Source organism: Pituophis catenifer, unplaced genomic scaffold (assembly GCF_029215685.1).
Source record: "Pituophis catenifer annectens isolate HBS135680 unplaced genomic scaffold, rPitCat1.0.hap2 SCAF_1, whole genome shotgun sequence".
Lineage (NCBI taxonomy): Eukaryota > Metazoa > Chordata > Lepidosauria > Squamata > Colubridae > Pituophis > Pituophis catenifer.
In genome coordinates, this window is record NW_027256881.1 from 36,962,085 (window position 1) to 36,987,665 (window position 25,581).

At 39.4% G+C, this 25,581-nt stretch overlaps 1 protein-coding gene across 3 annotated transcripts in view; it reads left to right on the plus strand.

Moving 5' to 3' along the window:
- Positions 1–23,882, plus strand: part of PYGB (glycogen phosphorylase B) — a 51,630-nt gene extending 27,748 nt beyond the window's left edge. For all 3 annotated transcript variants that reach the window (XM_070947870.1, XM_070947851.1, XM_070947860.1), the window contains 16 exons: positions 505–636; positions 3,884–3,995; positions 7,537–7,619; positions 8,823–8,966; positions 10,572–10,664; positions 11,753–11,899; positions 12,908–13,071; positions 14,100–14,214; positions 15,114–15,215; positions 16,564–16,711; positions 17,100–17,158; positions 18,454–18,595; positions 19,465–19,672; positions 20,777–20,911; positions 21,565–21,631; positions 23,730–23,882. In XM_070947870.1, coding sequence (XP_070803971.1) covers positions 505–636; positions 3,884–3,995; positions 7,537–7,619; positions 8,823–8,966; positions 10,572–10,664; positions 11,753–11,899; positions 12,908–13,071; positions 14,100–14,214; positions 15,114–15,215; positions 16,564–16,711; positions 17,100–17,158; positions 18,454–18,595; positions 19,465–19,672; positions 20,777–20,911; positions 21,565–21,631; positions 23,730–23,882 — 2,004 coding nt within the window. The remainder of the gene's footprint in view (positions 1–504; positions 637–3,883; positions 3,996–7,536; positions 7,620–8,822; positions 8,967–10,571; positions 10,665–11,752; positions 11,900–12,907; positions 13,072–14,099; positions 14,215–15,113; positions 15,216–16,563; positions 16,712–17,099; positions 17,159–18,453; positions 18,596–19,464; positions 19,673–20,776; positions 20,912–21,564; positions 21,632–23,729) is intronic.
- The last annotated feature ends 1,699 nt before the right edge of the window (positions 23,883–25,581 follow it).

A 25,581-nucleotide genomic window follows, 5' to 3' on the forward strand; every position in this document is an offset into this window, starting at 1 on the left:
GCTGACTGCCAGCGGCTAGATCCTCACCATCTCAAGGTTGACTCAGCCTTCCATCCTTCCGAGGTCGGTAAAATGAGGACCCAAATTGTTGGGGACAATATGCTGACTCTGTAAATTGCTTAGAGAGGGCTGTAAAGCACTGTGAAGCAGTACATAAGTCTAAGTGCTATTGCTTTTGCTATTATAAGCAATTCAGTTAGGTTTATTATACATTCACAAAATCAGCAAATGCGTAGTAAACTTCCTTTTTCATAGTCATATATTTCCCAATGCATTGATTATGACAATTAAAACAAAGATATATATATTTAAAATTAGAGAAACTGGAAAAATGAAAAAGATCATTATTTGGTACCAGAATGACTGCAGTGCTGTATCAGGTGAACATATTTGGGGAGGGTACCCCCACTTCTATTCAGCTATTAAAAAAGCTCTTGTTCATTAATCACAATTCATTGGCCGAAGAAGACAACTTTTTTTGTAACTCATTTCTCCTTGTTTTAGGTGGAAGAAGCTGATGATTGGCTGCGCTATGGCAATCCTTGGGAAAAAGCCCGCCCTGAATACATGCTTCCTGTACATTTCTATGGTCGAGTAGATCATTCTCCTAATGGAATTAAATGGGTTGATACTCAGGTATGGCTTTTAAGGTTACATATGGGAAGCTATTAATTACAAGGACAAAATAGCCAAAATGGATATATTATATGGCAGTAGTGGTTTGGAGACTTTGGCAATAGCAATGAATATTTGTCTACCTATCCTCCATGTTACAAGGATAATCAACCAGTAGAACTTCCCCCGTTTTCTGGATTACAATTCACATTGAAGGGTTGGGTGAGAACAGCCATTTAGTAAGGTAATGATGAGAGGTAAGAGCAATAAATGCTGCTTGAATAGCTTTGCCAATAAGCAGACACTAGGAATATGTTAATAATGCAGTTTGAATTATTCTAGTTTTTAAGTTGATTTCATTCGAAATTATTTGGGAACCAGACAGAGTCAGCTCTGAGTCAAATTTAATTGTAATTGCATATGAATGCTTCCACAAACATTGTATGAATTGATCCAAATCAGATCAATTTCCATGCAATTGATGCAGAGATTTGATTTTATTTGCTGCCATAATCTGGTATCTTCATGATATGTTGAGAATACTATCACCATAATCCCCAAGGAGTATAGGCAGCACATAAGAACATCAAATTAATAAAGCCGTATCTGGGTCATTAACCTAAAAAAGAAAAAATTGAGTAAAACCCTGTTATGCAAGTAGAAGAACAATGGACTCAGTCCACTACAAACACCTCTGTAAAGGTGTGTGAAAACATGGCAAGGAATGGGAACTGGTTCGAGATTACAAGTCTTTAATTATCCAAATGTTTGGATAATTCTTCAATTCTCAAAAGAACAGATTCTGTCTTATTTTTCTGAATGGCATGTGAGTTCTAAAGGCAGAATATCCTATGGCACTTTAGAAACAAATGGATTTGTTGCAGCATGACCTTTTGCAAACATGAGAAACCTTCAGAGCAATTTAAAACATGGGTTTCTGTGCTTGCAAACCTTATTTGGACCTGTTATGGCTGCAGCCTCTCTATGTTTTCCACATAGATAAATGGGCCACCGTGTTCCACATTTGTTGCTGAGCAGCATATAATTGGTTTAAACAGCAGTGCTCCTTAGAGAGATTGACTAAACAAATGACTAGAGAGACATTCACAACTGAAATTTGGGGGCATTTTTCAGCTGTTTAGGAATACACGATTTTCCATAGGTAGTTGTAATTACTCAGTGTTTCATTTTTCACTTGTTAGGAGATACATGACTAGCCCATAAACTTCCCATGGGTGTTTAGGTTTTTTTTTAAAATGAAGTCATTTATTGCATGCTGACAGCCTCATGCTATGAAGGAGATCAGAATTGGAAAACACAACTTGCCAAACTTGTGTCAGTCAGGACTAGATCCCAATTTGAATAGTATTTCACAGTTATTTATTTGTGTATTACAAATAATTTTATGCCACTTGAGTCTAACAAATCTACCGTATGTGGCTTAAGTGCATATGAAGAGCCTGGTTGGATCAAGCCAGCAAACCACCATTCTGTATCACATAGATACCCTTTCATTAAAACATAAACCTGTTTAAATCAAAACAATGTCCTGGAATCATGCCATATTAAAATATAGTTTGTTCTATTCTGGCTTAATGTGCTTTATGAATTTAAATATTTAAGGTTTATTCAATAAACTAATAAAGCAATATATGGAATGCTTATGGCACATTTTGAAAGCCGTACTCTTAAAAGGGGCTGAGGGCACAAATTTATTTTTTTAATTGCATCTTATACTAGGTTTTGTTTTTATTTATTTTTTGTTTTTTTATTTTGAATTTCTTTATACTTTATTTTTTATATTTAACGTTATTCCTTTATATTCTAATATTTGTTCTTAAATTGTATTAGTAATTTTAGAAGAAATTATGATGACTACACTAAAAAAAAAGAAGCTGCCACTTCAAAACTTTTCTACTGATGCAAAAAGCACTCAACTTTTTTGTTTGCTTTGGAACAAATGAAAGAAGCAGCTTGCTTCTTCCTTCCAACCCAGAAAAAGGACGTGTTTTTGTTTTTACAAAAAGTAAAGTAGAAGAGACTGTAAAACACAATCTTGGTCTCATGGCCCCATTAAAGAAAAAAGAAATTACATTTTTCCCCCCGTTTGGAAGGAACAAAGAACCTGCAGCCTAGTAAGTGAGCATTTCACAGGGAGGCTGGGGAAAAGTAGTGAAAGCAGGTCAGTGAAGTTTGTGTGTGTGTGTGTGTGTGCACACATGCGCATTTTGTTTGTGCTTGCTGGATAGATTGATTGGGTAGAGGGGTAGAGAGAGCTGCAAGTGACGGTTGGAGAAGAATGAATAGACTGGAAAGAATCAGGCCTAGTTGGCAGGAAAGGCTGGTTCATGCATGTCAGAAGGAATTTGGAGTAGCCAAGAAAGAGGACATTAACAGGGAGAGCTAGATGGAAAAGCACGGGAAAGAAAACAATTGGACACAATGGAAAGAAGAAAGAGTGGGTGGGTAGGAAAGATGACCCAGACAGAGGGGCAAGAGGGCAGCATTTAGGGTAAACAAAGTCTGGTCAAGAAGAGCAGATAGGAAATGCAGCTCTAGATGGACAGAGGAGGACACAGAATGGGGTGGAGGGATCTGGGGTTTGCGTTGTAGCTTACTCTGAAGCACACAAAGAGTAGCTTTGAATTAGCGTATTGCATGAAACCTAGTGGCGGTTTTGTTCTTTATGTTGTTCTAGTAACGAAGACATTCTTCAGGAGATAATGGAGACTGTGAGAGAGGAAAGTTAAGGTTGCTAAATTGCCAAGAGTGGAGAGAATTACATAATTAAGTTAACTTCCGGCCCCTTCAAAGAACAGTCTTTTCTGAAAGCTTCACTTAATAACATCTGTGACTGAGTGCCAAGTTCCTTTGCAGGTTAAAGAACATCAGATCCTTCTTTGTCCTGTCAAGTGTTTGCCTAGCAAGACCTGCGGAGCCCCAGTACTGAACTTTCTTAAATGCCAAGTAAAAGAGAGGCGTGAATTATCTTCTTTTCTCCTCTGCTTTTTCTATTGGGAATGCTTTACTTTTGAGGATACAAGGGTCTATTTTGCTGTTTATTATCTATTGTTTTTTTAAATTTGTCTCATGTTATTATTTGCAATATATTAAGTTAGGCTGTTTAGAATTGTGAATCACATGTTTTTAAACAAAACGAGCAAGATACACTTGAGTGAACAATTGCCGTGTCCTTTAGTTACAGATTATTATCATTTTTATGTCACTGTGTTAGCCCATCTTTATTTGATCTCTTCCTCCACATTAGGTTGTTCTTGCCATGCCTTATGATACACCTGTTCCAGGATACAAGAACAATACAGTTAATACCATGAGACTGTGGTCAGCCAAGGCACCCAATGATTTCAATCTTGAAGAGTGTAAGTAAAGTTTGCTATAATAAGTATTGATTTATTTCATTACCGGTAGTTATTTAAATTCAAGTTTGCCCTGTTTGTTCCTTATATTTTGAGCATTAGTCTTTATGGCTGATCCTGCATTCCCGCACCTCCTCTGTCTCCTGTTTTATATCTGAGTTCCCCTTCCTTCTCATCACTACTTACCTCATTGTTCAATTGGTTGTCTTGGGGTTTCTGTTTGGGATTGGGTCCTAAAGATTGGTTTCCCTACCCTTCAAATTTTAGTTTAAAGCCCGTTAGAGCCCTTTAGATAAGCTGAGGTAGTTATTTTCCAAACATATTCTTCCCAGTTCTTGCGAGATGCAGCCAATCCCCTTCCAGAAGCCTTTCATGTAGGTAATGTAGACCATGATCTAGGAATCCAAATTTCTCTCAGTGGCATCATCCCTCAAGCCAGTAATTTAAAATTCTCCTAAAATTCTCCATTCTCTCATTGGATGTTGGCCTTATGTTGGAAGTACAGAAAAAAATAACCATCTGTGCTCCTACTTCTTTTGTTTTCATGCCTAGCTGCTCATAGTCTCTTGTTATTTCAGGTTCTTTGTTGTTGTATCATTTGTCCCCGCATGAAACTGGAGAAAAGGATAATCTGTGGCCTTGATTATGGCTTGATGACTTCCAACTCTGTTATTCTTTGTTATTCTACTCTATGTTAAAGTTTTTCATACATACACGTTACCTGTTTAGAATCTAAGCATGTAGAAAAGAAAGTCTCTGTATACTTTCTAGGTATGTTCCAGGGACATCTAAATAATCCAGAAGACATAACCCTCTTCTCTTCAGTATCTGCTATACAAAAGGAAATGTTAATAGAACATATAGTTGGGGCCAATTTATCTACAGTCAGGTCCAGAAATATTGGGACATCGACACAATTCTAACATCTTTGGCTCTATATACCACCACAATGGAGTTGGAATGAAACAAACACAATGTGCGTTAACTGCAGACTGTCAGCTTTAATTTGAGGGTATGTACATCCAACTCAGGTGAACCGTGTAGGATTTACAGCAGTTTGCATATGTGCCTCCCACTTGTTAAGGGACCAAAAGTAATGGGACAGAATAATAATCATAAATCAAACTTTCCCTTCTTAATACTTGGTTGCAAATCCTTTGCAGTCAATCACAGCCTGAAGTCTGGAACGCATAGACATCACCAGACGCTGGGTTTCATCCCTGGTGATGCTCTGCCAGGCCTCTACTGCAACTGTCTTCAGTTCCTGCTTGTTCTTGGGGCATTTTCCCTTCAATTTTGTCTTCAGCAAGTGAAATGCATGCTCAATGGGATTCAGGTCAGGTGATTGACTTGGCCATTGCATAACATTCCACTTCTGTCCCTTCAAAAACTCTTTGGTTGCTTTTGCAGTATGCTTTGGGTCATTGTCCATCTGCACTGTGAAGCGCCGTCCAATGAGTTCTGCAGCATTTGGCTGAATGTGAGCAGATAATATTGCCCGAAACACTTCAGAATTCATCCTGCTGCTTTTGTCAGCAGTCACATCATCAATAAATACAAGAGAACCAGTTCCATTGGTAGCCATACATGCCCACACCATGACACTACCACCACCATGCTTCACTGATGAGGTGGTATGCTTATGATCATGAGCAATTCTTTTCCTTCTCCATATTCTTCTCTTCCCATCACTCTGGTACAAGTTGATCTTGGTCTCATCTGTCCATAGGATCTTGTTCCAGAACTGTGAAGGCTTTGTTAGTTGTTGTTTGGCAAACTCTAATCTGGCCTTCCTGTTTTTGAGGCTCACCAATGGTTTACATCTTGTGGTGAACCCTCTGTATTCACTCTGGTGAAGTCTTCTCTTGATTGTTGACTTCGACACACATACACCTACCTCCTGGAGAGTGTTCTTGATCTGGCCAACTGTTGTGAAGGGTGTTTTCTTCACCAGGGAAAGGATTCTTCAGTCATCCACCACACTTGTTTTCCGTGGTCTCCCAGGTCTTTTGGTGTTGCTGAGCTCACCGGTGCATTCCTTCTTTTTGAGAATGTTTCAAACAGTTGTTTTGGCCACGCCTAATGTTCTTGCTAGCTCTCTGATGGGTTTGTTTTGTTTCTTCAGCCTAATGATGGCTTGCTTCACTGATAGTGACAGCTCTTTGGATCTCATCTTGAGAGTTGACAGCAACAGATTCCAAATGCAAATAACACACTTGAAATGAACTCTGGGCCTTTTATCTGCACATTGTAATTGGGGTAATGAGGGAATATCACACATCTGGCCATGGAACAGCTGAGAAGCCAATTGTCCCATTACTTTTGGTCCCTTAACAAGTGGGAGGCACATATACAAACTGCTGTAAGTCCTACACCATTCACCTGAGTTGGATGTACATACCCTCAAATTAAAGCTGACAGTCTGCAGTTAACGCACATTGTGTTTGTTTCATTCCAACTCCATTGTGGTGGTGTATAGAGCCAAAGATGTTAGAATTGTGTCGATGTCCCAATATTTCTGGACCTGACAGTATTTCTATTCTATAGAAATAGAATCAGGGGTGGGTTGTACTTACCTTTACTACCGGTTCACAACGGGGCTTCATGCTTGCGCTCGCTTTGCTCGTGCGCATGCGCAGAAGCATTCTGATGACGTCGGGCTCGGTGGGTGGAGCCTCCCTCCGGTTTTACTACCGGTTCTATAGAATCAGTCCGAACCGGGGCAACCCACCACTGAATAAAATGTATGTTATACATATGCAAAAGTATTTCTATCTCAACTGAAGTCATGAAAAAAATCAAAAAGAGAAATCTGGCTCAAAAGAGACTCATAATTCTTTGTCCCTTGATAAAAATCTGCTTCCCAACTCTGTTATCCACAAAAGAAGGGAAGCTGATTTTTGCCTCTAAAAGCAGCTTCTTTTCTATAGCAGAGTGGTTTGGAGAGGGAGAATTTAAAAGGGACAGTGAAGGCAGAAGCGTTAAACTCCAGTCACCATGGGCCAAATTTCTGCTTCTAGCTCCTACTTATGAAACAAAAATTACACGTCCACTAAATTAATAAAACGTGTGCAAAGCAACCATTTGGTATCTGGTATTCCTTTCCCCCCACCCCCTGAGAACACATCATAGTAGATAAACACAATGAATAAAGCTTCATTTAACCTCTGAAACCAAGCCACTAATTACCTGATGGACTGAAAACCCTGAAGATATTTTACATACCTCCTTAGAAACGTACAATCCATGATTTTTTCCAAAATAAAAAAGATGGTGAAATTCAATTCCAGAGTAAGACTCTTGAGAGCTAGACAGACAGTTGAGCAAAGAATCCATGTATTTACTTCACATTTAAAATAAATTTAAATAAATTTCCTGTTGAATTTGAGTTAGAAGTTGCAATTTTTGATAATCTCAGTGAACAAAGGTAAGGAGAAGTTATGAAATGACTGCTGTGTAGTGATAAACACATACAGCTCTTGGAGTATTCAATTTTATAATAATATGTAACTACTCTGAGATATATCTTCATTCTCTTCCATAGTTAATGTTGGTGATTATATCCAAGCTGTGTTGGATAGAAACCTAGCAGAAAACATATCCAGAGTATTGTACCCCAATGATAATGTAAGTATCTGCTGCATTGTGCAGTGTAAGTACAGTTTAAGTGCTTAGTTAAATCTCTTTTGGCCACAAGTCAATGGTGGATTTCATTTGGCTGCTTTTCTGCTGACTGTCTTAGAAAAACTATTTGTTTCTGTGTTTTGTGTGGGAGTCTCCAATTTCCACTTCTCCAATGCACTTCTTGCCATCTTCAAAAAGCCACTCCTAATGGCAGGAGAAATACAGAGGCTATAGTAGGAGAGTCAAATTTATGAAAATTATGTGAAAGGCACAAGTGTCTGGCTTGCATGCATTTACTCAGTATAATTTTCCTTAGTTCCATCTTGCTGCATTCCCTCCTCCGTTGTTCTTAATAAGAACCAGGACCAGCACAATACACATACCACTTTTGTAGTAACCTTTTCCTCTTCTCAGATAGTACTTTTACATTTACCTGACTAGACCCAGTTCAAGGTCACTGGATATACAATGCAGGGAGAATTAAGTGTCCTTAAAGTCCCATTTATTTTCAGAAGACATTAAGAGTGTTTCCATGTTCTTGGAAAATTGGAAAATTTGAGAGATACTGTGGCTCATTGGCTAAGATGCTGAGTTTATCGATCGAAAGGTCAGCAGTTCAGCGGTTCAGATCCCTAGTGCTGAGTAACGGGGTGAGCTCCCATTACTGCTTCTGCCAACCTAGCAGTTCAAAAGTTAAAAAATGCAAGTAGAAAAATAGGGACCATCTTTGGTGGGAAGGTAACAGCGTTCCGTGCGTCTTTGGCGTTTAGTCATACCGGCCACATGACCACAGAGACGTCTTCGGACAGCGCTGGCTCTTCGGCTTTGAAACGGAGATGAGCACCGCCCCCTAGAGTCGGGAACGACTAGCATATATGTGTGAGGGGAACCTTTACCTTTATCTTTACCATGTTCTTGAGATCAGTGCTGATCCACAAATGTGAATGTGAATGTTTGCCCTCTGTAAAAACTTATTAAAAGAAGACTGCCTTTTCTTTAAAATATGAACCTGAGATAGGGAAACCACTGAGGATTAAACCTGATTGGCAAAGTCCATCTCATCTCTTTCTTTCACCCTGGAAAGGAGCTTGATTTTTACGATCCCTCAGATCATTGCCATTATTAGCCTGCCTACTTTTGGTATCTTCATTGTGCTGCTTCTGATATAGACTAATATAATCCCCTTTTCCCCACTGTGTTCCTAAGTTTTTTGAAGGAAAGGAATTGCGTCTGAAACAGGAGTACTTTGTGGTAGCTGCCACTCTCCAGGACATCATAAGACGATTCAAGTCTTCCAAATTTGGATGCCGTGACCCAGTGAGGACCTGTTTTGAAACCTTCCCCGACAAGGTGAACATTTTACATGAGGGCTTGTACAAATCTTGAAATAAATAAATAAAACCTGAGACTTCTCAGGAAACAACAACGGAATGAAAAATTGCTAGTGACGTTCTACTGCTGCACTATAGAGAGTATCTTAACTTATTGCACCTGTGTATGTTTGCACAGTGGCAGATAGGACAGCACTCCAGAGGGTTAACATCATTGCCCAGAGGATCATTGATTGTCCTCTCCACTCCTTGGAAGAGCTTTATAGTTCCCGCTGGCTTAAGAAAGTTCAAAATGTTCTTAAAGATCCATCTCATCCTGGGCACCCTTTTTTTTTGAACTATTGCCATCTGGCAGTTGGTACAGGACAATAAAAACAAGGACAAATAGTCTGAAAAACAGCTTCTATCCCAGAGCAGTAACTATGTTGAATTGTTGTATAGTGCAATATTAATGCAGCATCAGGAGTTTTCAATTGTGTAGAATGTGAAGGATGTATGTGTTTTTGTTTTATTTTATTATAGTTTTCTTATGTATGATGTACACTGAAGATGGCATTTAATTTTGTACGAGGTGCAATGACAATAAAGTAAACTACACTTACACATTTTAATTTTAAAGAATATCTTTATCTGTCTCTCAGACAATGTTTGGTAGTCTTTTGATGTTAAGAAAAGTAAAACCAGAATGTTGCTTAACACTAGAATCTCCTGAAGTCCTGTTGGACTGATCTTTACAGTACTATTAGTGGTGTGCATAGAATTATGCCATTATTTTTATTTCCGTTGTTATTTAATACCATGATGTTTACATGGTTTAATAACAACAAATTATTAATAAATTCTATATTAGCAAACACTTACAGAATTTTTTATGGATTTAATCAGATTTTATAAATTTTACCAATCATCTTTGTCTTGGACCTTGTAAATTGGATATAATGAATAATGAAGGACTTTGTGAAACTGTCTGCAATGCAGTATCAAATTCACAAAACACAAATTCAGCAATAAGCACCAGTAATGAAAATTGGATAACATATTTTACCTATTTTAATTTTCATCTTCCTCCAAATGGCATAATTGGATGAAGATTTGGTTTTTCTTTTCAAAAGAAAATTGTGTGTGCCATTTTTATTATGTTATTATTTTTTCCTGCTGTGACAACTTGGAAGGAATAGTTAAGATCTTTAGAAAAGTGAACTGATACGGTTGCACAAGAGTAGGAAAAAAGGGACCGGCTGGGAGTCTGGCAGATTATGTGCTTGGAATGAATGAACAATTGAAAAAAACTTTCTAAGTAGCAGCCCTAAATACTTCTTTAGCATATTTTCTCTTTCTTTACTTTTAATAGGGATTAAAAGTTTATTTTTAAAAGCTTGATTAAATATTAAATCCAAGACATGGCCACTGGCCAGATTATGTATGACTAAACCCTGTAGTTCCCCCAGATTCCTTAATATTTTTTTCCTTTTTATATCTAGGAATTGAAATTTAGAGTAGCTAGAGTAGCCATCAGCATAAAATGAAATCAGATTTTCCATTGTGCTCCATGAACTCACTGGATTTTTTCTGGATGGAAATAATGGAGATTTTCATATTAAGGTTTATGTTGTCCATTTTACAGGTTGCCATTCAGCTAAATGACACTCACCCGGCTCTCTCCATTCCTGAGCTCATGAGAATCTTTGTTGATGTTGAACAGATGGATTGGGATAAGGTAAGAGTTGAGTGGAGGCATGAAAGACACAGCTTGTGATCCCCAACAAGTTTTTTCAGAAACTGCCAAGAGATTCTCCTTCTTCAACTTGATTTATCCCATATATCATGGGATTGCATTTTCCAGAATTTCTAGCCAGGATGGTGAGAAGCTAGATTCTTAAAGTTATTGATGACAGAATAGTTTTTGGACTCATTTGAGATGGTGATGAGTCTGCCTGTAGATGGGACATTGAAAAATTGGCCTTGTGGTGCAGCTGGAACAATCTGGAGCTGAACATGCTTAAAACTGTAGAGATGAGAGTGGATTTTAAGAGGAGTTTTCCTATTCTACCACTTCTTACTATACTAGACAACACAGTATTAATAGTAGAGACCTTCAAGTTTGTGGGTTCTGTAATCTTCCAGAATTTGAAATGGACACCTAACATTAGAACCATCATTTAAAAGGCACAACAAAGAATGTTCTTGTGTCAACTCAGAAAATTCAGACTGCCCCAGGAACTGTTAATACAGTTCTACAGAGGAATTATTGAGTCTGTCATTTGTATTTCTACAACTGTATGCTTTGGTGCAGCAACCAAACAGAACAGGCACAGACTTCAGGGGATAGTTAGGAATGCAGAAAAAATAATTGAAACCAGCCTGCCTTCCATCGAGGACCTGAACATTGCTTGAGTGAGAGAGAGAGTGAGAGAGAGGGGGGACTGAGAAACTATCTACAGACCTCTCACATTCTGGACATAAACTGTTTCAGCTCCTTCCCTTGGATACCTCTATAGGGCATTGCATGCTAAAACAACTAGACACAGAGACAGGTTGTGATTCTGTATGTGATGACTGAGGTACTCCTATAATACTACAAGCTCTCTACTTAGCTCTAGTACCATCATCAATTGAATTTCAGTTTCATTAATGTGTGCTTTTTTCATTAATAATGAGGCTGCAACTGATAAGTTACAACTCAGCATCAGTGTAATCTCCATGGCAAGTATCAGAAATTAATGCTAGTGGAAGTTATGGCCATTTATTTTCAGCCTATAGAATTTGTTTCTATTCACACTAATTCATTTGTCTCCTCGGTTCTAGGCCTGGGAAATCACAAAACGAACCTGTGCATACACCAATCATACAGTGCTGCCTGAGGCCCTGGAGCGCTGGCCAGTGTCTATGTTTGAGAAGCTCCTGCCAAGGCACCTGGAGATCATTTATGCTATCAACCAAAAGCATTTGGATGTAAGTCATCTAAATGAGAAAAAAAAGGACTTGGGAGAGGCAGAGAGAGGATACCAGAGGTTGGCAATTATACAGCCTCATGATCTCACCCAGTGGCCCAGAGAAAGGAAGGGACGGCTCAAGATACTGCAAAGCCTTAGTGCTCTCATAAGATTTCACTAACCTCATGTGAAGTCATGAAAATCCTCAGAGTTTTGATGATCTTGTAAGAATTTAGCCATTTTAAAAGTATTTATTTTTTTCATTTTGTGTGGTTTTGAACATTATTTTGCAGGTAGATGCTTAATGTATATAACCCTGCATTGCTAGCATCAGATGAAGCTCACTAAGATATCTAACGGCAAACCAGAATGGTTGAATGATGACATACAACATTCTCTGGCCACCTTGCTGCATAGCAAAGAGCCAGTATTTAGCTCTAGCAAGTGGATAGAATAATAGCATGGGTAGAGTCAATCATATTGATTGGGCTTCAGATTCTTGTGGTCTTGCAACAATCAGTAAAACAACATCAGTCATCCACCTGCTACCTTCATATTTCTTGTGTTATATTGTCCACAATTCACTCCTGTTGACAGTACCAAACTTCTAGGAAGCAGCAGTCTGCTAAAACTGTCATCTTAAAAGATGATGAGTTGACCATGTAAATACATTTAAGGATATCTTTGTTAGCATGGCCTAGCATATCTTTTTCAGTGTCATTGATAACATCCTTAAATAAATCTTGATGTCTCTTGTTAGAAGGTACAGTATTCAAATTCTACATTTGCAACAGTTCAAGAGTGCAAAATGATGGGTGTCAAAACTCTGATGGAGCTGGCTTCTCTAGGGGAGAGTGATATTCTTTTTTAAAAAATGGAGGGGGGCATTTGGGAAGAGCAATAAAATAGTTTCACCTCTCCCGAACTTTGGAGGATTTGTTCATGTTTGTCATTTAAAAAGAATTCATTGTGAGGTATGATTTACTTTGTTGTCCTAACATTCCCATCATTTTGTACATTCTGTCAGTATGTGGCTTCCCTCTTTCCTGGAGATGTTGACCGCCTCCGAAGGATGTCTGTGATTGAGGAAGGAGACTGCAAAAGGATCAATATGGCCCACCTGTCTGTCATTGGTTCTCATGCAGTCAATGGAGTGGCTCAGATTCACTCGGAGATTGTGAAGAATTCTGTGTGAGTCCTGCTTGTTTCTCTTTTACTTAGTTATAAGTAAGCTATCTATCCTGCTGTTCTTCATAGAATGTCACTGATCTAAGAAGCAGTCATTGCCTTTTCTTCTCATACATATCTGCTGTCTTCCAAATCTGATTTATTTTTTATTAAAATAAATGATTTTATTCATTTTGCACATAGCCTGGAAAATAGAAGTGCTTAGTAGTGAGAGGAAAAATTATAGACGTTGAATTTTAACAAATTATGAATGAATGAATGAATGAATGAATGAATGAATGAATGAATGAATGAATTGATTCCTCAATTTGCATTATGGGTACAAATTTACATAATAGAAGACTCCCCACACATAGAAACCTAACAAGTCTAGAAACGGGATTTAATATAGTCCTTCTCTGTTATTCGTAAGTATATGCAGCTTGAATTATTTTAATCCAGACAACATTCCCCATTTTTAGAGGCATAGGATTTTAAAAGAATGTTAAAGTACATCTCATCCTTCCTTTTGCTGGGTATATAGAACTTGTCTGCTTCATCCAATGGTTATCATGTCTCACTTTAAACTCATTTTCATCACCTGCAAGCTTTCCGCTTATAAACTATTTCCCAAATATTTCTTCATCTTGATACATTTCCTAGGCATAATCCACTTTCAGGGGCAGATAATTATTAATTGTACTAGATTATAATCTAGTAACTTCCAGATGGCTTGCATTTCAATTTTTATCAATCAATGCTCTATTGCAAAGTACTTTTGGAACTGCAGTCCTGAATATCTGAAGATATTAAATTGCTTTCATTTTGTCAGTGTTCTTCAAACAGAACAGAAGTACTTTGGTATATGTGGAAGAGAGCAGATTAGCACTGCTCAAAATCTGGATTGTGCTTTTTATAAATGTATCCTATGACTGCATTCTCTTTTTAACAGTTGCATTGAGCTGCTAAAGAGTTAATGGTGTCAACTGGCACCAAATAATGTATATTACGTTCTGTTCCTTTTAAAACTATCTCACTCATATACATTGTAGATTCAAAGATTTCTACGAGATAGAGCCAGAAAAATTTCAAAACAAAACTAATGGTATCACTCCCAGGCGATGGCTTCTGCTGTGTAACCCAGGACTCTCTGAAGTGATTGTGGAGGTAAGATACAAGACGTATCAGCCAATAGGAAATGCTTGTAGAAATACTTGCTTGGGTTTGAGCTACAATCTGATGAAGCGCCAGATAACTGGAAGGAAGCAAATGTTATCCCTGCCTTCAAAAAGAGGGGGGGGGGGGTTGGAGAAGAGACAGCATACTACAGACTATCTGGTCTGATACTTCGGATGATTCCAGAGCACAGCAAAACAATATGGTGACTGACAAAAGTACAATTTTGAATCTGTAAACAAACGTAGATAAATAGTAAGTCTGCATTCAGATTAGCAGAAAGTCATGTTCAACTTTGTATCAGGTAGACCATATGTCGACTTCTCCTTACTTAAGATTTCCTTTGAAATGTAAAATTTAAGCAGAGTGCCTAACCTCTAAGTCTATGTTGGCTGATCATGAAAATAACTATAATTAATATTATTATTATGAGCATTTATCCACCTTAATGTTTATAAAAACAAGTCAGTTGGTTAGCTTTATTACTCCAAATATTGGCAAATGCTTTCTCCCAAATACTGCATCTGCCAGTGGATTCTCTCTTGGTTGAACCACATCAGATGGATATTTATTTGACACCAAATGGGAAGACATTTTATACCAAGGGAGAGGATAGAGATGCTGCTTTTTTTATTTTTCTCTCTCTCTGCTTTTCCGTTTTTGCAGAATCATCTTGTATTATATCCAGTATCCAATTCAGTGGTTAGTCCTAAATTAGCCTATTCATTGTCAACAAAACCTATAAGAGTGAACCAGATTTCATCTCGGTATCAAAACATTGCCACTTATGTGACTGTTAACAATGGGAAATGTTCATAGTAATAGAAGCATTCAGCTGTGAAAAATATATCATTTCTCTTAATTATAATTTTTATTCTCTTAATATACAGAGAATTGGGGAAGATTTCCTAACTGATCTTAGCCAGCTAAAGAAGCTGCTGGATTTTGTCAATGATGAAGCCTTTATTAGGGATGTAGCTAAAGTTAAACAGGTAATAATTGCAACAGACACGTTTCTCTATCTATTATCTACATATCTGTCTTTGTCTGTCTTTCTGCCTGCCTGTCTGCCTGCCATCTGTCTGTCTATCTGTCTGTCTGTCTGTCTATCTGTCTGTCTATCATCTATCTTTCTACACTGATGATGTTACCTAGTTAGGATAATGAAACATCTGCAAGAAAACAAGCAAGCTCAGAGAGTACCAAACGACCCCTCATATCTGTCTATCATCCATATCTATCTGTCATCTATCTATCTATCTATCTATCTATCTATCTATCTATCTATCTATCTATCTATCTATCATCCTCACAACCATTTGTTTAACTACTGTTAGAAGATTTATTTATTTAGTAAACAAATTTATATAATCTCTCAAAAAGGGGTGAAATGTAAAATTTGTTACTACCGGTTCTGTGGGCGTGGCTTGGTGAGGGTGGGTAATGTGACTGGGTGGGCGTGGCCAACTTTTTGTTGTTTTTAAGCATTTTTTTCTAATGCTTTGAAAAACCTCTGCCGATGAGGCAACTCAGCTGGGATTGTCAGACACTTTTCCAAGCATTTCAGCCAAGAGGTTGCAGAAAAAATTTAACTGTTAAAAGCATTTTTTCGTTGGAAGAGGTTATAGAAAAAATGCTTGTAAAAGTAAAAAAAAAAAAAAAAAAAGCCTCTGATGATCCTGCGGCTAAGCTGGGCATGGTGGGGGAGGGGGGCGCAGGGATTTTTGCTACCGGTTCTCCGAACCACCCGCCGCTATCGCTACCGGATCGGGCGATCTGGTCCGAACTGGGAGCATTTCACCCCTGCTCTCAACTCACAGTGAAGTTATAATGGCCTCACAAAAAGTTATTTATGACCCATAGTCACAGTTACAATCATCATACTACCCTGCAGTCATGTTATTGGTGATTGTAATTTGGACACTTAGCACTTGACTCACATTTACAACCAGTTGCAGAATTCAGCAGTCACATGATTGTGATTTGCAACCATTTTTGCTAATTGCTGACAAAAAAATAACATAACAGCTATGGTTATTTGCTTAACAGCTGCCATAAAAATGGTCATAAAATCATGTCCAACTCAATTTATGACTTCAACAATTTAGGAAGGAAATTCCAATCCCAATTGTGGTCATAAATCAAGGACCACCTGTATTTACCTCTAGCTAGCTAACTTCATTTATTTATTATATTCATTTGCATGCTGCCTCCTAACAAAGCTAAATTTATATTATATAGTAAATAGTATCTTTTTTAAAAATTCAATTTAGGCCAGGCACTTGAGTTGAATGTCTGTTTAAATTTTCCCGAGAGCAACCTAAAATGTCTTTTTGGCAGGAGAATAAACTGAAGTTCTCAGCGTACTTGGAAGAACAGTACAAAGTGAAAATTAACGCATCCTCTATGTTTGATGTGCATGTCAAGAGAATTCATGAATACAAGAGGCAGCTCCTCAATTGCCTACATATAATCACTCTCTATAATCGTGAGTTTTTTGCCAGCATCAAAGCTTTTAAATCTTTCTAGATAACATTAACAATAATATTTCTACATCAGTGTGGAAAAAAATATGTCTATATGAAAGGATTTGGGAAGCAAGGAGAAAGTAATCTGAAAAGATTGTGGATGTGTGTGGATGTGTCTGTGTGTGCACGCACACGCATGCAGATATAGGTAGAAGCAACCATATCTTTTTACATCATTTTATTGCTTTTTTTCTGTCAGTGATATTCTTACCTTGAAATAGGATTTATAGATGTCACAGAAAGTAACTTTGTGGAATTATTTTTTATTATTTTTTTTTCTTTTTAAAAAAATCATCCATTTTAAAAATCATTCTCCTCCGTCTTAATTTTATTGCTTTTTTTTTTCAGGCATCAGAAAAGACCCTAAAAAATCCTATGTGCCAAGAACAGTTATGATTGGAGGAAAGGTAAAGAATTTCAATGTGAAGTTATGTTTATTTCTTAGTACTTAAGACTACACATATATTTCTTCCTTCCACCCATCACTGCCTGCCTACACACTTCACATTTATGTTAAAATTTGAGTTATTTAAGCATGCAAAAGTAAGAACTACTCATGCCCAACATTTTTAGTCTCTTTGTTTCATCGTGTGATTCAAACATCCTTTTTACTTGGAAACTCAGCATATTGAAATAAGAACTCAGGGAGGTTGACAATTCCTATTGTGGTATGGATTTATTTAAATTATCTATGAGTTGCAAACCTCAGCAAAGATTAAGAACAAAAAGGCAGATATATATAGTAGGGAGCCTCTACTGGGATAGATGAAAGCTTTCTTTGATTTTATATATAGAAGTGTTTACATATATCAATTTGTGGCACTCTCTTTGGGAATTAGGTATTTCAGCTGACAAATTCAGAAGATGGCTTCCTACTACTTCATCATCATCATCATCATCATATAATAATAACAGACTTGGAGAGGACCTTGGAGGTCTTCTACTCCAACCTCCTGCTCAAGCAGGAGACCCTATACCAGGGGTGTCAAACTCAAGGCTTGTGGGCCAGATTCGGCCCACAGGGTGCTTAGATCTGGCCTGCAGGGCCAGCTTGGAAATAGCAAAGGACCAGCCTATGATGCCTCTGCTAGCAAAAATGGGAGGGGGGCGGCTTTTGGCCACAAGAGTGCTGCAGGAGGCTGTCCTTAACTCAGAAGGTTATAAAAGGGAGGAAAGGTAAAATAGTTTACCTTTCAGGCTTGCAGGATTCTGCTACTATAGCCTGTGTCAATAATTTATAGTTCTACTCTTCCTATGGAGTCAGTTTCTTGATCTGGTCTCCTTCTCATAAGGTGATCAAGTAGATCAAGTACGTATTAAAAAAACAAAATCACAGTAATGTACGCCTCTCTATTTTTATGTCTATAAAACCATGTGTGTGGAGGTGCGGTCCCATGTCACGCCCACCATGGCCACCCCCACCCACCTCCTGGCCCTCTGAGGTCAAACACAAACCTGATGCGGCCCTCAATGAAATTGAGTTTGGCACCCCTGCCCTATACCTTTCCAGACAAGTAACTGTCCAGTCTCTTCTTAAAAGCCACCAGTGATGGAGGCTTTTAAATAAATTCTTGAGTAGTGGTTTCTTATTAAGAAAGCCAGATGCTATATTTTGGTATTCATTTGCCTTGTGGCTTTCATCAGTCCTTTTTTTTTTTTTTTTTTTTTAATTCTTAAGATGTTTTTCTTTTTCATCCTCTAGGCAGCTCCAGGCTACCACATGGCAAAAAAGATTATCAGATTGATCACGGCCATTGGAGAAATTATCAATAATGACCCCTACATAGGAGATAGACTCAAAGTCATATTCTTGGAAAACTACAGAGTGTCTTTTGCTGAAAAAGGTAAGTCAGTTTTGGAAGCAGGTTGGCCTAGGACCGTGATGGCGAACCTATGGCACGCGTGCCATGGGTGGCACGCATAGCCATATCAGTGGGCACGCTAGCTCAGCTCTGGTGCGCATGCGCGCACCAGCCAGCTGATTTTCGGGCCTTCTGGGCCCACCAGGATTCCTAGAAAGGCTCTGGAGGTTGGGACAGCAAACCTCCTGTCCCCAACTTCCTGTCCCACCGGGAGTTGGGAAATGGGCCGTTTCAGGCCTCCGGAGGGCCTCCGAGGGAGTGGGAAAGGCTGTTTTCGCCCTTTCCAGATGCATAGAGAAGATCTGGAGCCAGGTAAGAAAGAAAAACAGGCCTACCAGGCCATCGCATGCCAGAAAGGGGGGGGGGGGGTTGCACGCACAAGGCAGGGCACATAGAATTATGGGTGTGGGCATGCGCATGCGTGAACCTCCCCCGCCCCCCCCTCTCCTGGCACGCGATGGCAAAAAGGTTAGCCATCTAGGACCTAAGTAGTGCACAACTTGTGCCTTTCCAGATTCTGCTGATCTCTCTTTTCTTGCATACCTTGTTTATGTCTATGCTTACTGAGCTTGTTGGAAGTTGCAGCTAAAGAGTTGCATACTGTGATCCATGGCTGACTGGCTCTTGTGCAAGAAAATATACCCCTTCCAAATGCAGAGGTATAAGTGCTCTCCTGTATGCCATACAGTTGCATCAATGAAGCAAACACATAGGATGTTGAACATCTTGGTCTACTCAGAACAGTAAAATTAGACCACACAAAGCTTGCTCATAAGTGCAGGAACAAATGGTTTGTTTACAGAGGAAAAGAATATAGTCTTACCTGTTTCTCTTTTCCCAATCCATCCCAGTGATTCCTGCTGCAGATCTGTCTGAACAGATATCTACGGCTGGGACTGAAGCTTCAGGGACAGGAAACATGAAATTCATGCTGAATGGAGCCCTCACTATTGGGACCATGGATGGGGCCAACGTGGAAATGGCTGAAGAAGCTGGAGAGGATAATCTATTCATTTTTGGCATGCGAGTGGATGACGTAGAAGCAATGGATAAGAAAGGGTTTGTAAATAAACATTTCACCATGAACAGGCCATAGAAGCAGCCTATGGGCATGTGATTGATTCTTTGGACGAGGAAGAAACTTCTCCTGAGCTTCCTCAGGATGGTGCTTCACCTTAGAGCAGGGATGTCAAACTCTATCCCATCTCGGGCTATATCAGGATTTTGTTTGCCCTTGGGGGACCGGGGTGGGTGTGGGCTGGTTGTTGCGGCCGACTGGGTGGGTGGGGCAGCACAGGCTGGTCCCTTGCCATCTGTGGGACAGACCCGTGGGACAACTCTGGGCCTATCGCGGGCTGGATTTGGTGTGCGGGCCGTGTGTTTGATATCCTTGCCTTAGAGTAATTAGCCAGAATTCAGTTTCTATTTTGACAAGGAGACTTCTCTATCTCGTGTCTAGCAAGCAGAGCAGTCAGGATAGACCTGAGCTTCTTAAGAGGCCATTTTTCTTCTCTGAATTCTCTCCTATGTTAATTAGAGTTACTTATTGTCAATATCTCTGATTATGAGGAAAGCTTATTAGAAAATTCAGTCATTGAAAACTGCTGCAGGAAATGGAGTAGCCTTGTCGAAGGAAGATTGGGTTATACATTGTGACAAAACTCTCGTTATCCATTTATGTTAATATAAGAACAACTTACTACAGCATGGAACAGAGCTTACATACTCATTTTATCAAAAATAGGAACATTTTTGAAATAACTTGCACTTTCCACAAATTATTCTTCATAAATTGTATAAGATCCAATACTTATCATACCTTTATTAAGAATTAATATGCACTAATAGCCTTTTAATTTGACATCTTAAGTCTGCCTTCTGTATTATTTCCAACTCACCTATAATTTAGGCTGCTTGGGTGAGTATTGTCCTACAGCCAGTATGTATGATGTAGTGGCTAAAGTGTTGAATTAATGTCCCCCTTGATGATGGAGCAGTCTCTACTTAACTACATGGCACTGACTTTCAGCCAGTCTTAACTCCCTGTGGAAACCCTTGGGTATGTCACCTTCTATTCCAATAGAAAAGGTGGGATGTAAATGCAAGAAATAAATAATAATAGAAGCAGAAAAGGTTAAGGGTGTCCCTATTTTTCTTGTTCAGGTACACTGCTAAGGAATACTACGACAGGATTCCAGAGCTCAAGCAAGTTATTGATCAAATAAACAGTGGCTTTTTCTCACCAAATGATCCTAGTTGTTTCCACGATATTGTCAACATGTTGATGTATCATGACAGGTAAGAGGCAGCAATGGTGTGCCTTTACTATGGACTTTCTTTTAATGTTCTCAGCATGGCTTCAAATATAACTTCCAACATCTCCAGCCATATTTGCTGAAAGGTGCAAGAACTACAGTTCCTCATCTGAGGCATACCATATTGGGGAAGACTACTATATATTATAAACCCAGAATGGGGCATGACACACTCTTTATTGATAACATACAGATCCTGGCTTATTCCCTTTTGCTGTGAATTGGGCTCAGAAGCAAGCCTGCAGCCAATGTAGAAACTTCAAGATAGGTGTAATTCTACTCTCAAAGAGTTAGCCTGTCAAGAGCCTTGCTGCCACATTTTGAATCAGCTGTAGCTTTCAAGTCACTTCCAAAGAGAAAATGCAGTGAAATTAGTCAACTAATGAAATAAGAAGGTTATCTTAAGCAATCCTGATTTAAGGCTTCCTCAGAGAGGGAACTACCGCAGAAAAAGTCCTTTGAAATTATGTTACATAGGAGAGAGCCTCACTTAAACTACTCAAAGGGAAAAGAAAAGCACATCCAAACTTGCCTTATTTAAAGCATGGCTACAACATTATATTTATTTACCCAATGATTCTTTATGACTCAGTTAACAAAATAAATGGAATTCATGGTTGCATTTACTTTGTTTAGGTTTAAAGTATTTGCTGATTATGAAGCCTACATCAAATGTCAAGGGCAAGTGGACCAACTATACATGGTAAGATAGAGACTTTCCTCATAGTTTGAACTAATTGTAAATTGACAAGAAAGGTTTCTTCATGAAATAACTGGAAATTGCTTAATGCATTGTAAGCCGCCCTGAGTCTCCAGAGAAGGGCGGCATATAAATCAACCTCCCCCCCAAAAAAAAATTATAACTAGGGCTCCTGGTATCCAAGAGTGAGCCCAATGCTGAAAAAGGACAGTCAGAATGTACATATGTATCATACATACATTAGCATAACCGCCTTATTTTATTCCAGTACTTAGGGAAACTGCCAGCTCTTTCCGGTCTTCCAAAAAATTAAAGAGGGCTGCCAGTCCAGAGTGGAAAGGTGTCCCACAGGGCAGGGGCCTTACAGAAGGGGCATATTTCTTGTTCCCATTAGTGGCAACATTAATGGGAAGGGACTTGGAGCTCAGTCTATTTGGCTTGGTGGGAAACGAAACCCTTGGGGAGAAATTATCCACAAATAACCTGGCCCTCCGCTGTGTAACCAGCATTTTGAATTGCACCTGAAAGAAACTGGGAGCCAGTGTATCTCACAGGATAGTAGTATAATGTAGACAATTGAGACATACCCAACCTTGTCCCTTCTGCTACATTATGGGCCATTTGTAATTTCCAAGCACTCTTCAGGGCATCCTGATGTAAGGCATTTTTCAGTGGTCTAGCTGTGTCAAAGACAATACAGCAAAATCTATTTGAGTCTAATCCTTTGTTTGCTTCCACCTAATGGACAGGATCTTGCCTAATAAAAACTATCTAATATAATCTATTAGATACAGTATATCCTGAGAAATTCTAGCATGTGGCTACTCTGAACTTCTCCCTACCCCAACCCCATCCAGCTCAGGACTGTGCAGACTCTTAACTGGGCCTCTCTCCGGAAAAGCTCTGAGTTGCCAAAAGTCCTATCCACTAATATTCCAGGTGTATATTCCATTACATCTGGAAAGTGCCCAAAACACGAGTGAGCAAGGCTTCCCTGGTGGCATGTACCACATTTGAGGAAGAGTGTAGCAAGGTAACTTTGTCCTTGAGTGGGATATTGTTGGGCCCTGAGTTCCGAAAGATGCCTATCGTTTTTCCTCAAAAATAAGATCTATCCCGAAAATAAGCCCTAGCTTGATTTTTACCGTGCACCCAATTTAAGTCCTACCCCCCAAAATAAGCCCTAGGTAAGACCCCACCCACTGTTGCACCTGGTTGCACGAGGTAGGGCGCGGTGCATGGTAAAAATCAAGCTAGGGTGAGGATGGGGTATGTGTGTGTGGAGCTGCTTACCTTTGGACAGTTGCAGTCAGGCCTCACACATCCCAACACCTGCCTGACCTTGCCGGCCCACTTCTGCCGCCGCTTGCTGCCACTTGCGTGTGTCATCTCCGCTTTCCGTTTTGCTGCCGGAGGCCTCCAGGAAAGGCCTCTGCAGCCAAGAAATGAGCTCCAGATTGACGCACACGGTTTTCCTAAAGCTTTCTGACAGGGAAACAAGGCCAGGTGGCGCTGTGTGTGACAATCCGGAGCTCATTTCTCAGCTGCAGAGGCCTTTCCTGAAGGCCTCTGATGGTGAAACGGAAGTTGGGGACGCCGCATGTGAGTGGCAGCAAGCGGCCGCAGAAGAAGTGGGTTGGCAGCAACCACATGGGCTCCTGATGGGCAGTGCTGTTGTTGCCAATGCTGCGAGGTGAGACAGTGGAAGACATCCCCTGAAAATTGCCTCTTTTGGAGGCAAAAAAAAATTAAGATTGGGTTTTATTTTCGGGGAAATACGGTAACTATATGAAATGTAAGGAATAATTTTTTTAAAGCGGTTAAATGTAGATTGGATGGCAGTAATGAAGCTCATTTATCTGGAATGGGGAATTCCAATTTCCAATCAATTAAAAGAGGTTTGGGGAGAATAGACAAGAATAAGGAGAGAACGAACAGGAGAAACCACAGTTAAAATTTATTGCCGCTCCAAGAAACTGAAAGTTATGAATTCTAGCTCTGAAGTCATCACTTCTGGAAGAACTAGAAATAACAAATGATCTTTCCACTATTAAAGCTCTGACGATATCAGCCTAATAATTTCTTTCTTATTTTTTCTTAGAATCCTAGGGAATGGACTAAAAAGGTAATTAAGAACATTGCATGCTCTGGCAAGTTTTCCAGTGACAGGACAATTACTGAATATGCCAGAGAGATCTGGGGAGTGGAACCTTCTGCTGTGAAAATTCCTCCTCCAAACATACCTAGGGAGTAAATCTGCCATTAGAAGGTGCATGAAATTACCCTGATGGACTTCCTGCTGCTGCTGCTGCTGCTAAGATATACCTGCTTCCCTGTGACGTTTCTGCAGATGAATTCAATCATGTATTTTATCACACTTTGGCTTGTTTCATCTTTATAAGCATATAACTGAAATGAGAGCAGCTGGTGTTTCAGATAGTAAGAAATAGTTGACCAAAACTTATAGGTTGTAATAGGATTTTAAAAATCCAGTAGACCAATGTGGTTTATATGAATCCATGCATTATATGCTGAGGGGCTCCTCAAGCCCCCAAACTTGTTAATTCCTATGGCAGTTCCCAAGTCGTCAGTCAGAAGGTGCCTACAAAGTCCAGGACTAAATGGAAAATGTGATTCCACAGGGATAATAAGTGTTGCCTTCTGGAATGGAAGCTAGACTGGAACCCTTCTGTAACCAAGGAGAATGCTTTTTCCACATAACTCATCTTGAAGTCACTTCTCTGTCTTAATTGCAGTGGTATCTGCAGCAAACTGAGGTTGCATCAAAATGACACATAGCTGAGGCATCTTGACACAAACATTGCTCTTAGTTACTTGTATTCTGTTGACTAACACAAATGTCCAGTTGTGGATTTAGCATTCTGACACACATTTTATTCCTTGTCCCTCTTCCCCTCCTCTCCACACGTATGCTCATTAGGAGAACTATTGCTGATCTCCCAATCAGTTCTTTTTAATCCAGAATCATTTTAAGTGACCAGTTATCACAAACTGAAAAATCAGGATACTTTTTCCTGTAGGGACATGGAGTTCAAAGTGGGTTAAAGGCACCAAAGAACCTGCTTGCTTTCCTCTAAAATGAGAATTCCTGAACAACCTGTGATTCATAAAGTTAGCATCCAGTCTGGTGCCCTCAAGAAGCATTGGGACTGTCCAGTCAGCCAAATTAAGTCAAATTATGGGCCATATTTTGTGATCTGCTGGATTCTGGATAATTTTCAGAGCAAGTGGCAGTAAATAAAAAATTAAGACATTTGCTTAGCCTCATGGTAGATTGCTAAGCTTTGCTTTAGGAACTAGACTTTATGTTTCAAATTGTGCAGTTATATGGATTATTTAAAACAATCTTATATAAAGAGCAGACACTAAAATACTGTCACTTCTCATACTGAAACCACTCCATCCAGAGTTTTTCTTGAATCAGTGTTGTCTCTAGAGGTCACATTTTTAGTATTTTAAAAGTATATTGGGAAACCCCATGAATTTTAATTTCAGGCAATAACATCACGATTTTGGGATCTATCAGGTCTTCTAGACTGGATTGGGATACGGTGGCTCAGTAGCTAAGACGCTGAGCTTGTCGATCGAAAGGTTGGGAGTTCAGCGGTTCGAATCCCTAGTGCTGAGTCATGGGGTGAGCTCCCGTTACTTGTCCCAGCTTCTGCCAACCTAGCAGTTCGAAAGCACGAAAAAAATGCAAGTAGAAAAATAGGGACCACCTTTGGTGGGAAGGGAACAGTGTTCCGTGCGCCTTTGGCGTTTAGTCATCTGGCCACATGACCACGGAGACGTCTTCAGTCAACGCTGGCTCTTCGGCTTTGAAATGGAGATGAGCATCCCCCCCTAGAGTCAGGAATGACTAGCACATATGTGCGAGGGGAACCTTTACCTTTAGCCTGGGATGTTAAATAAATAATTTTTCTTTTTTACAA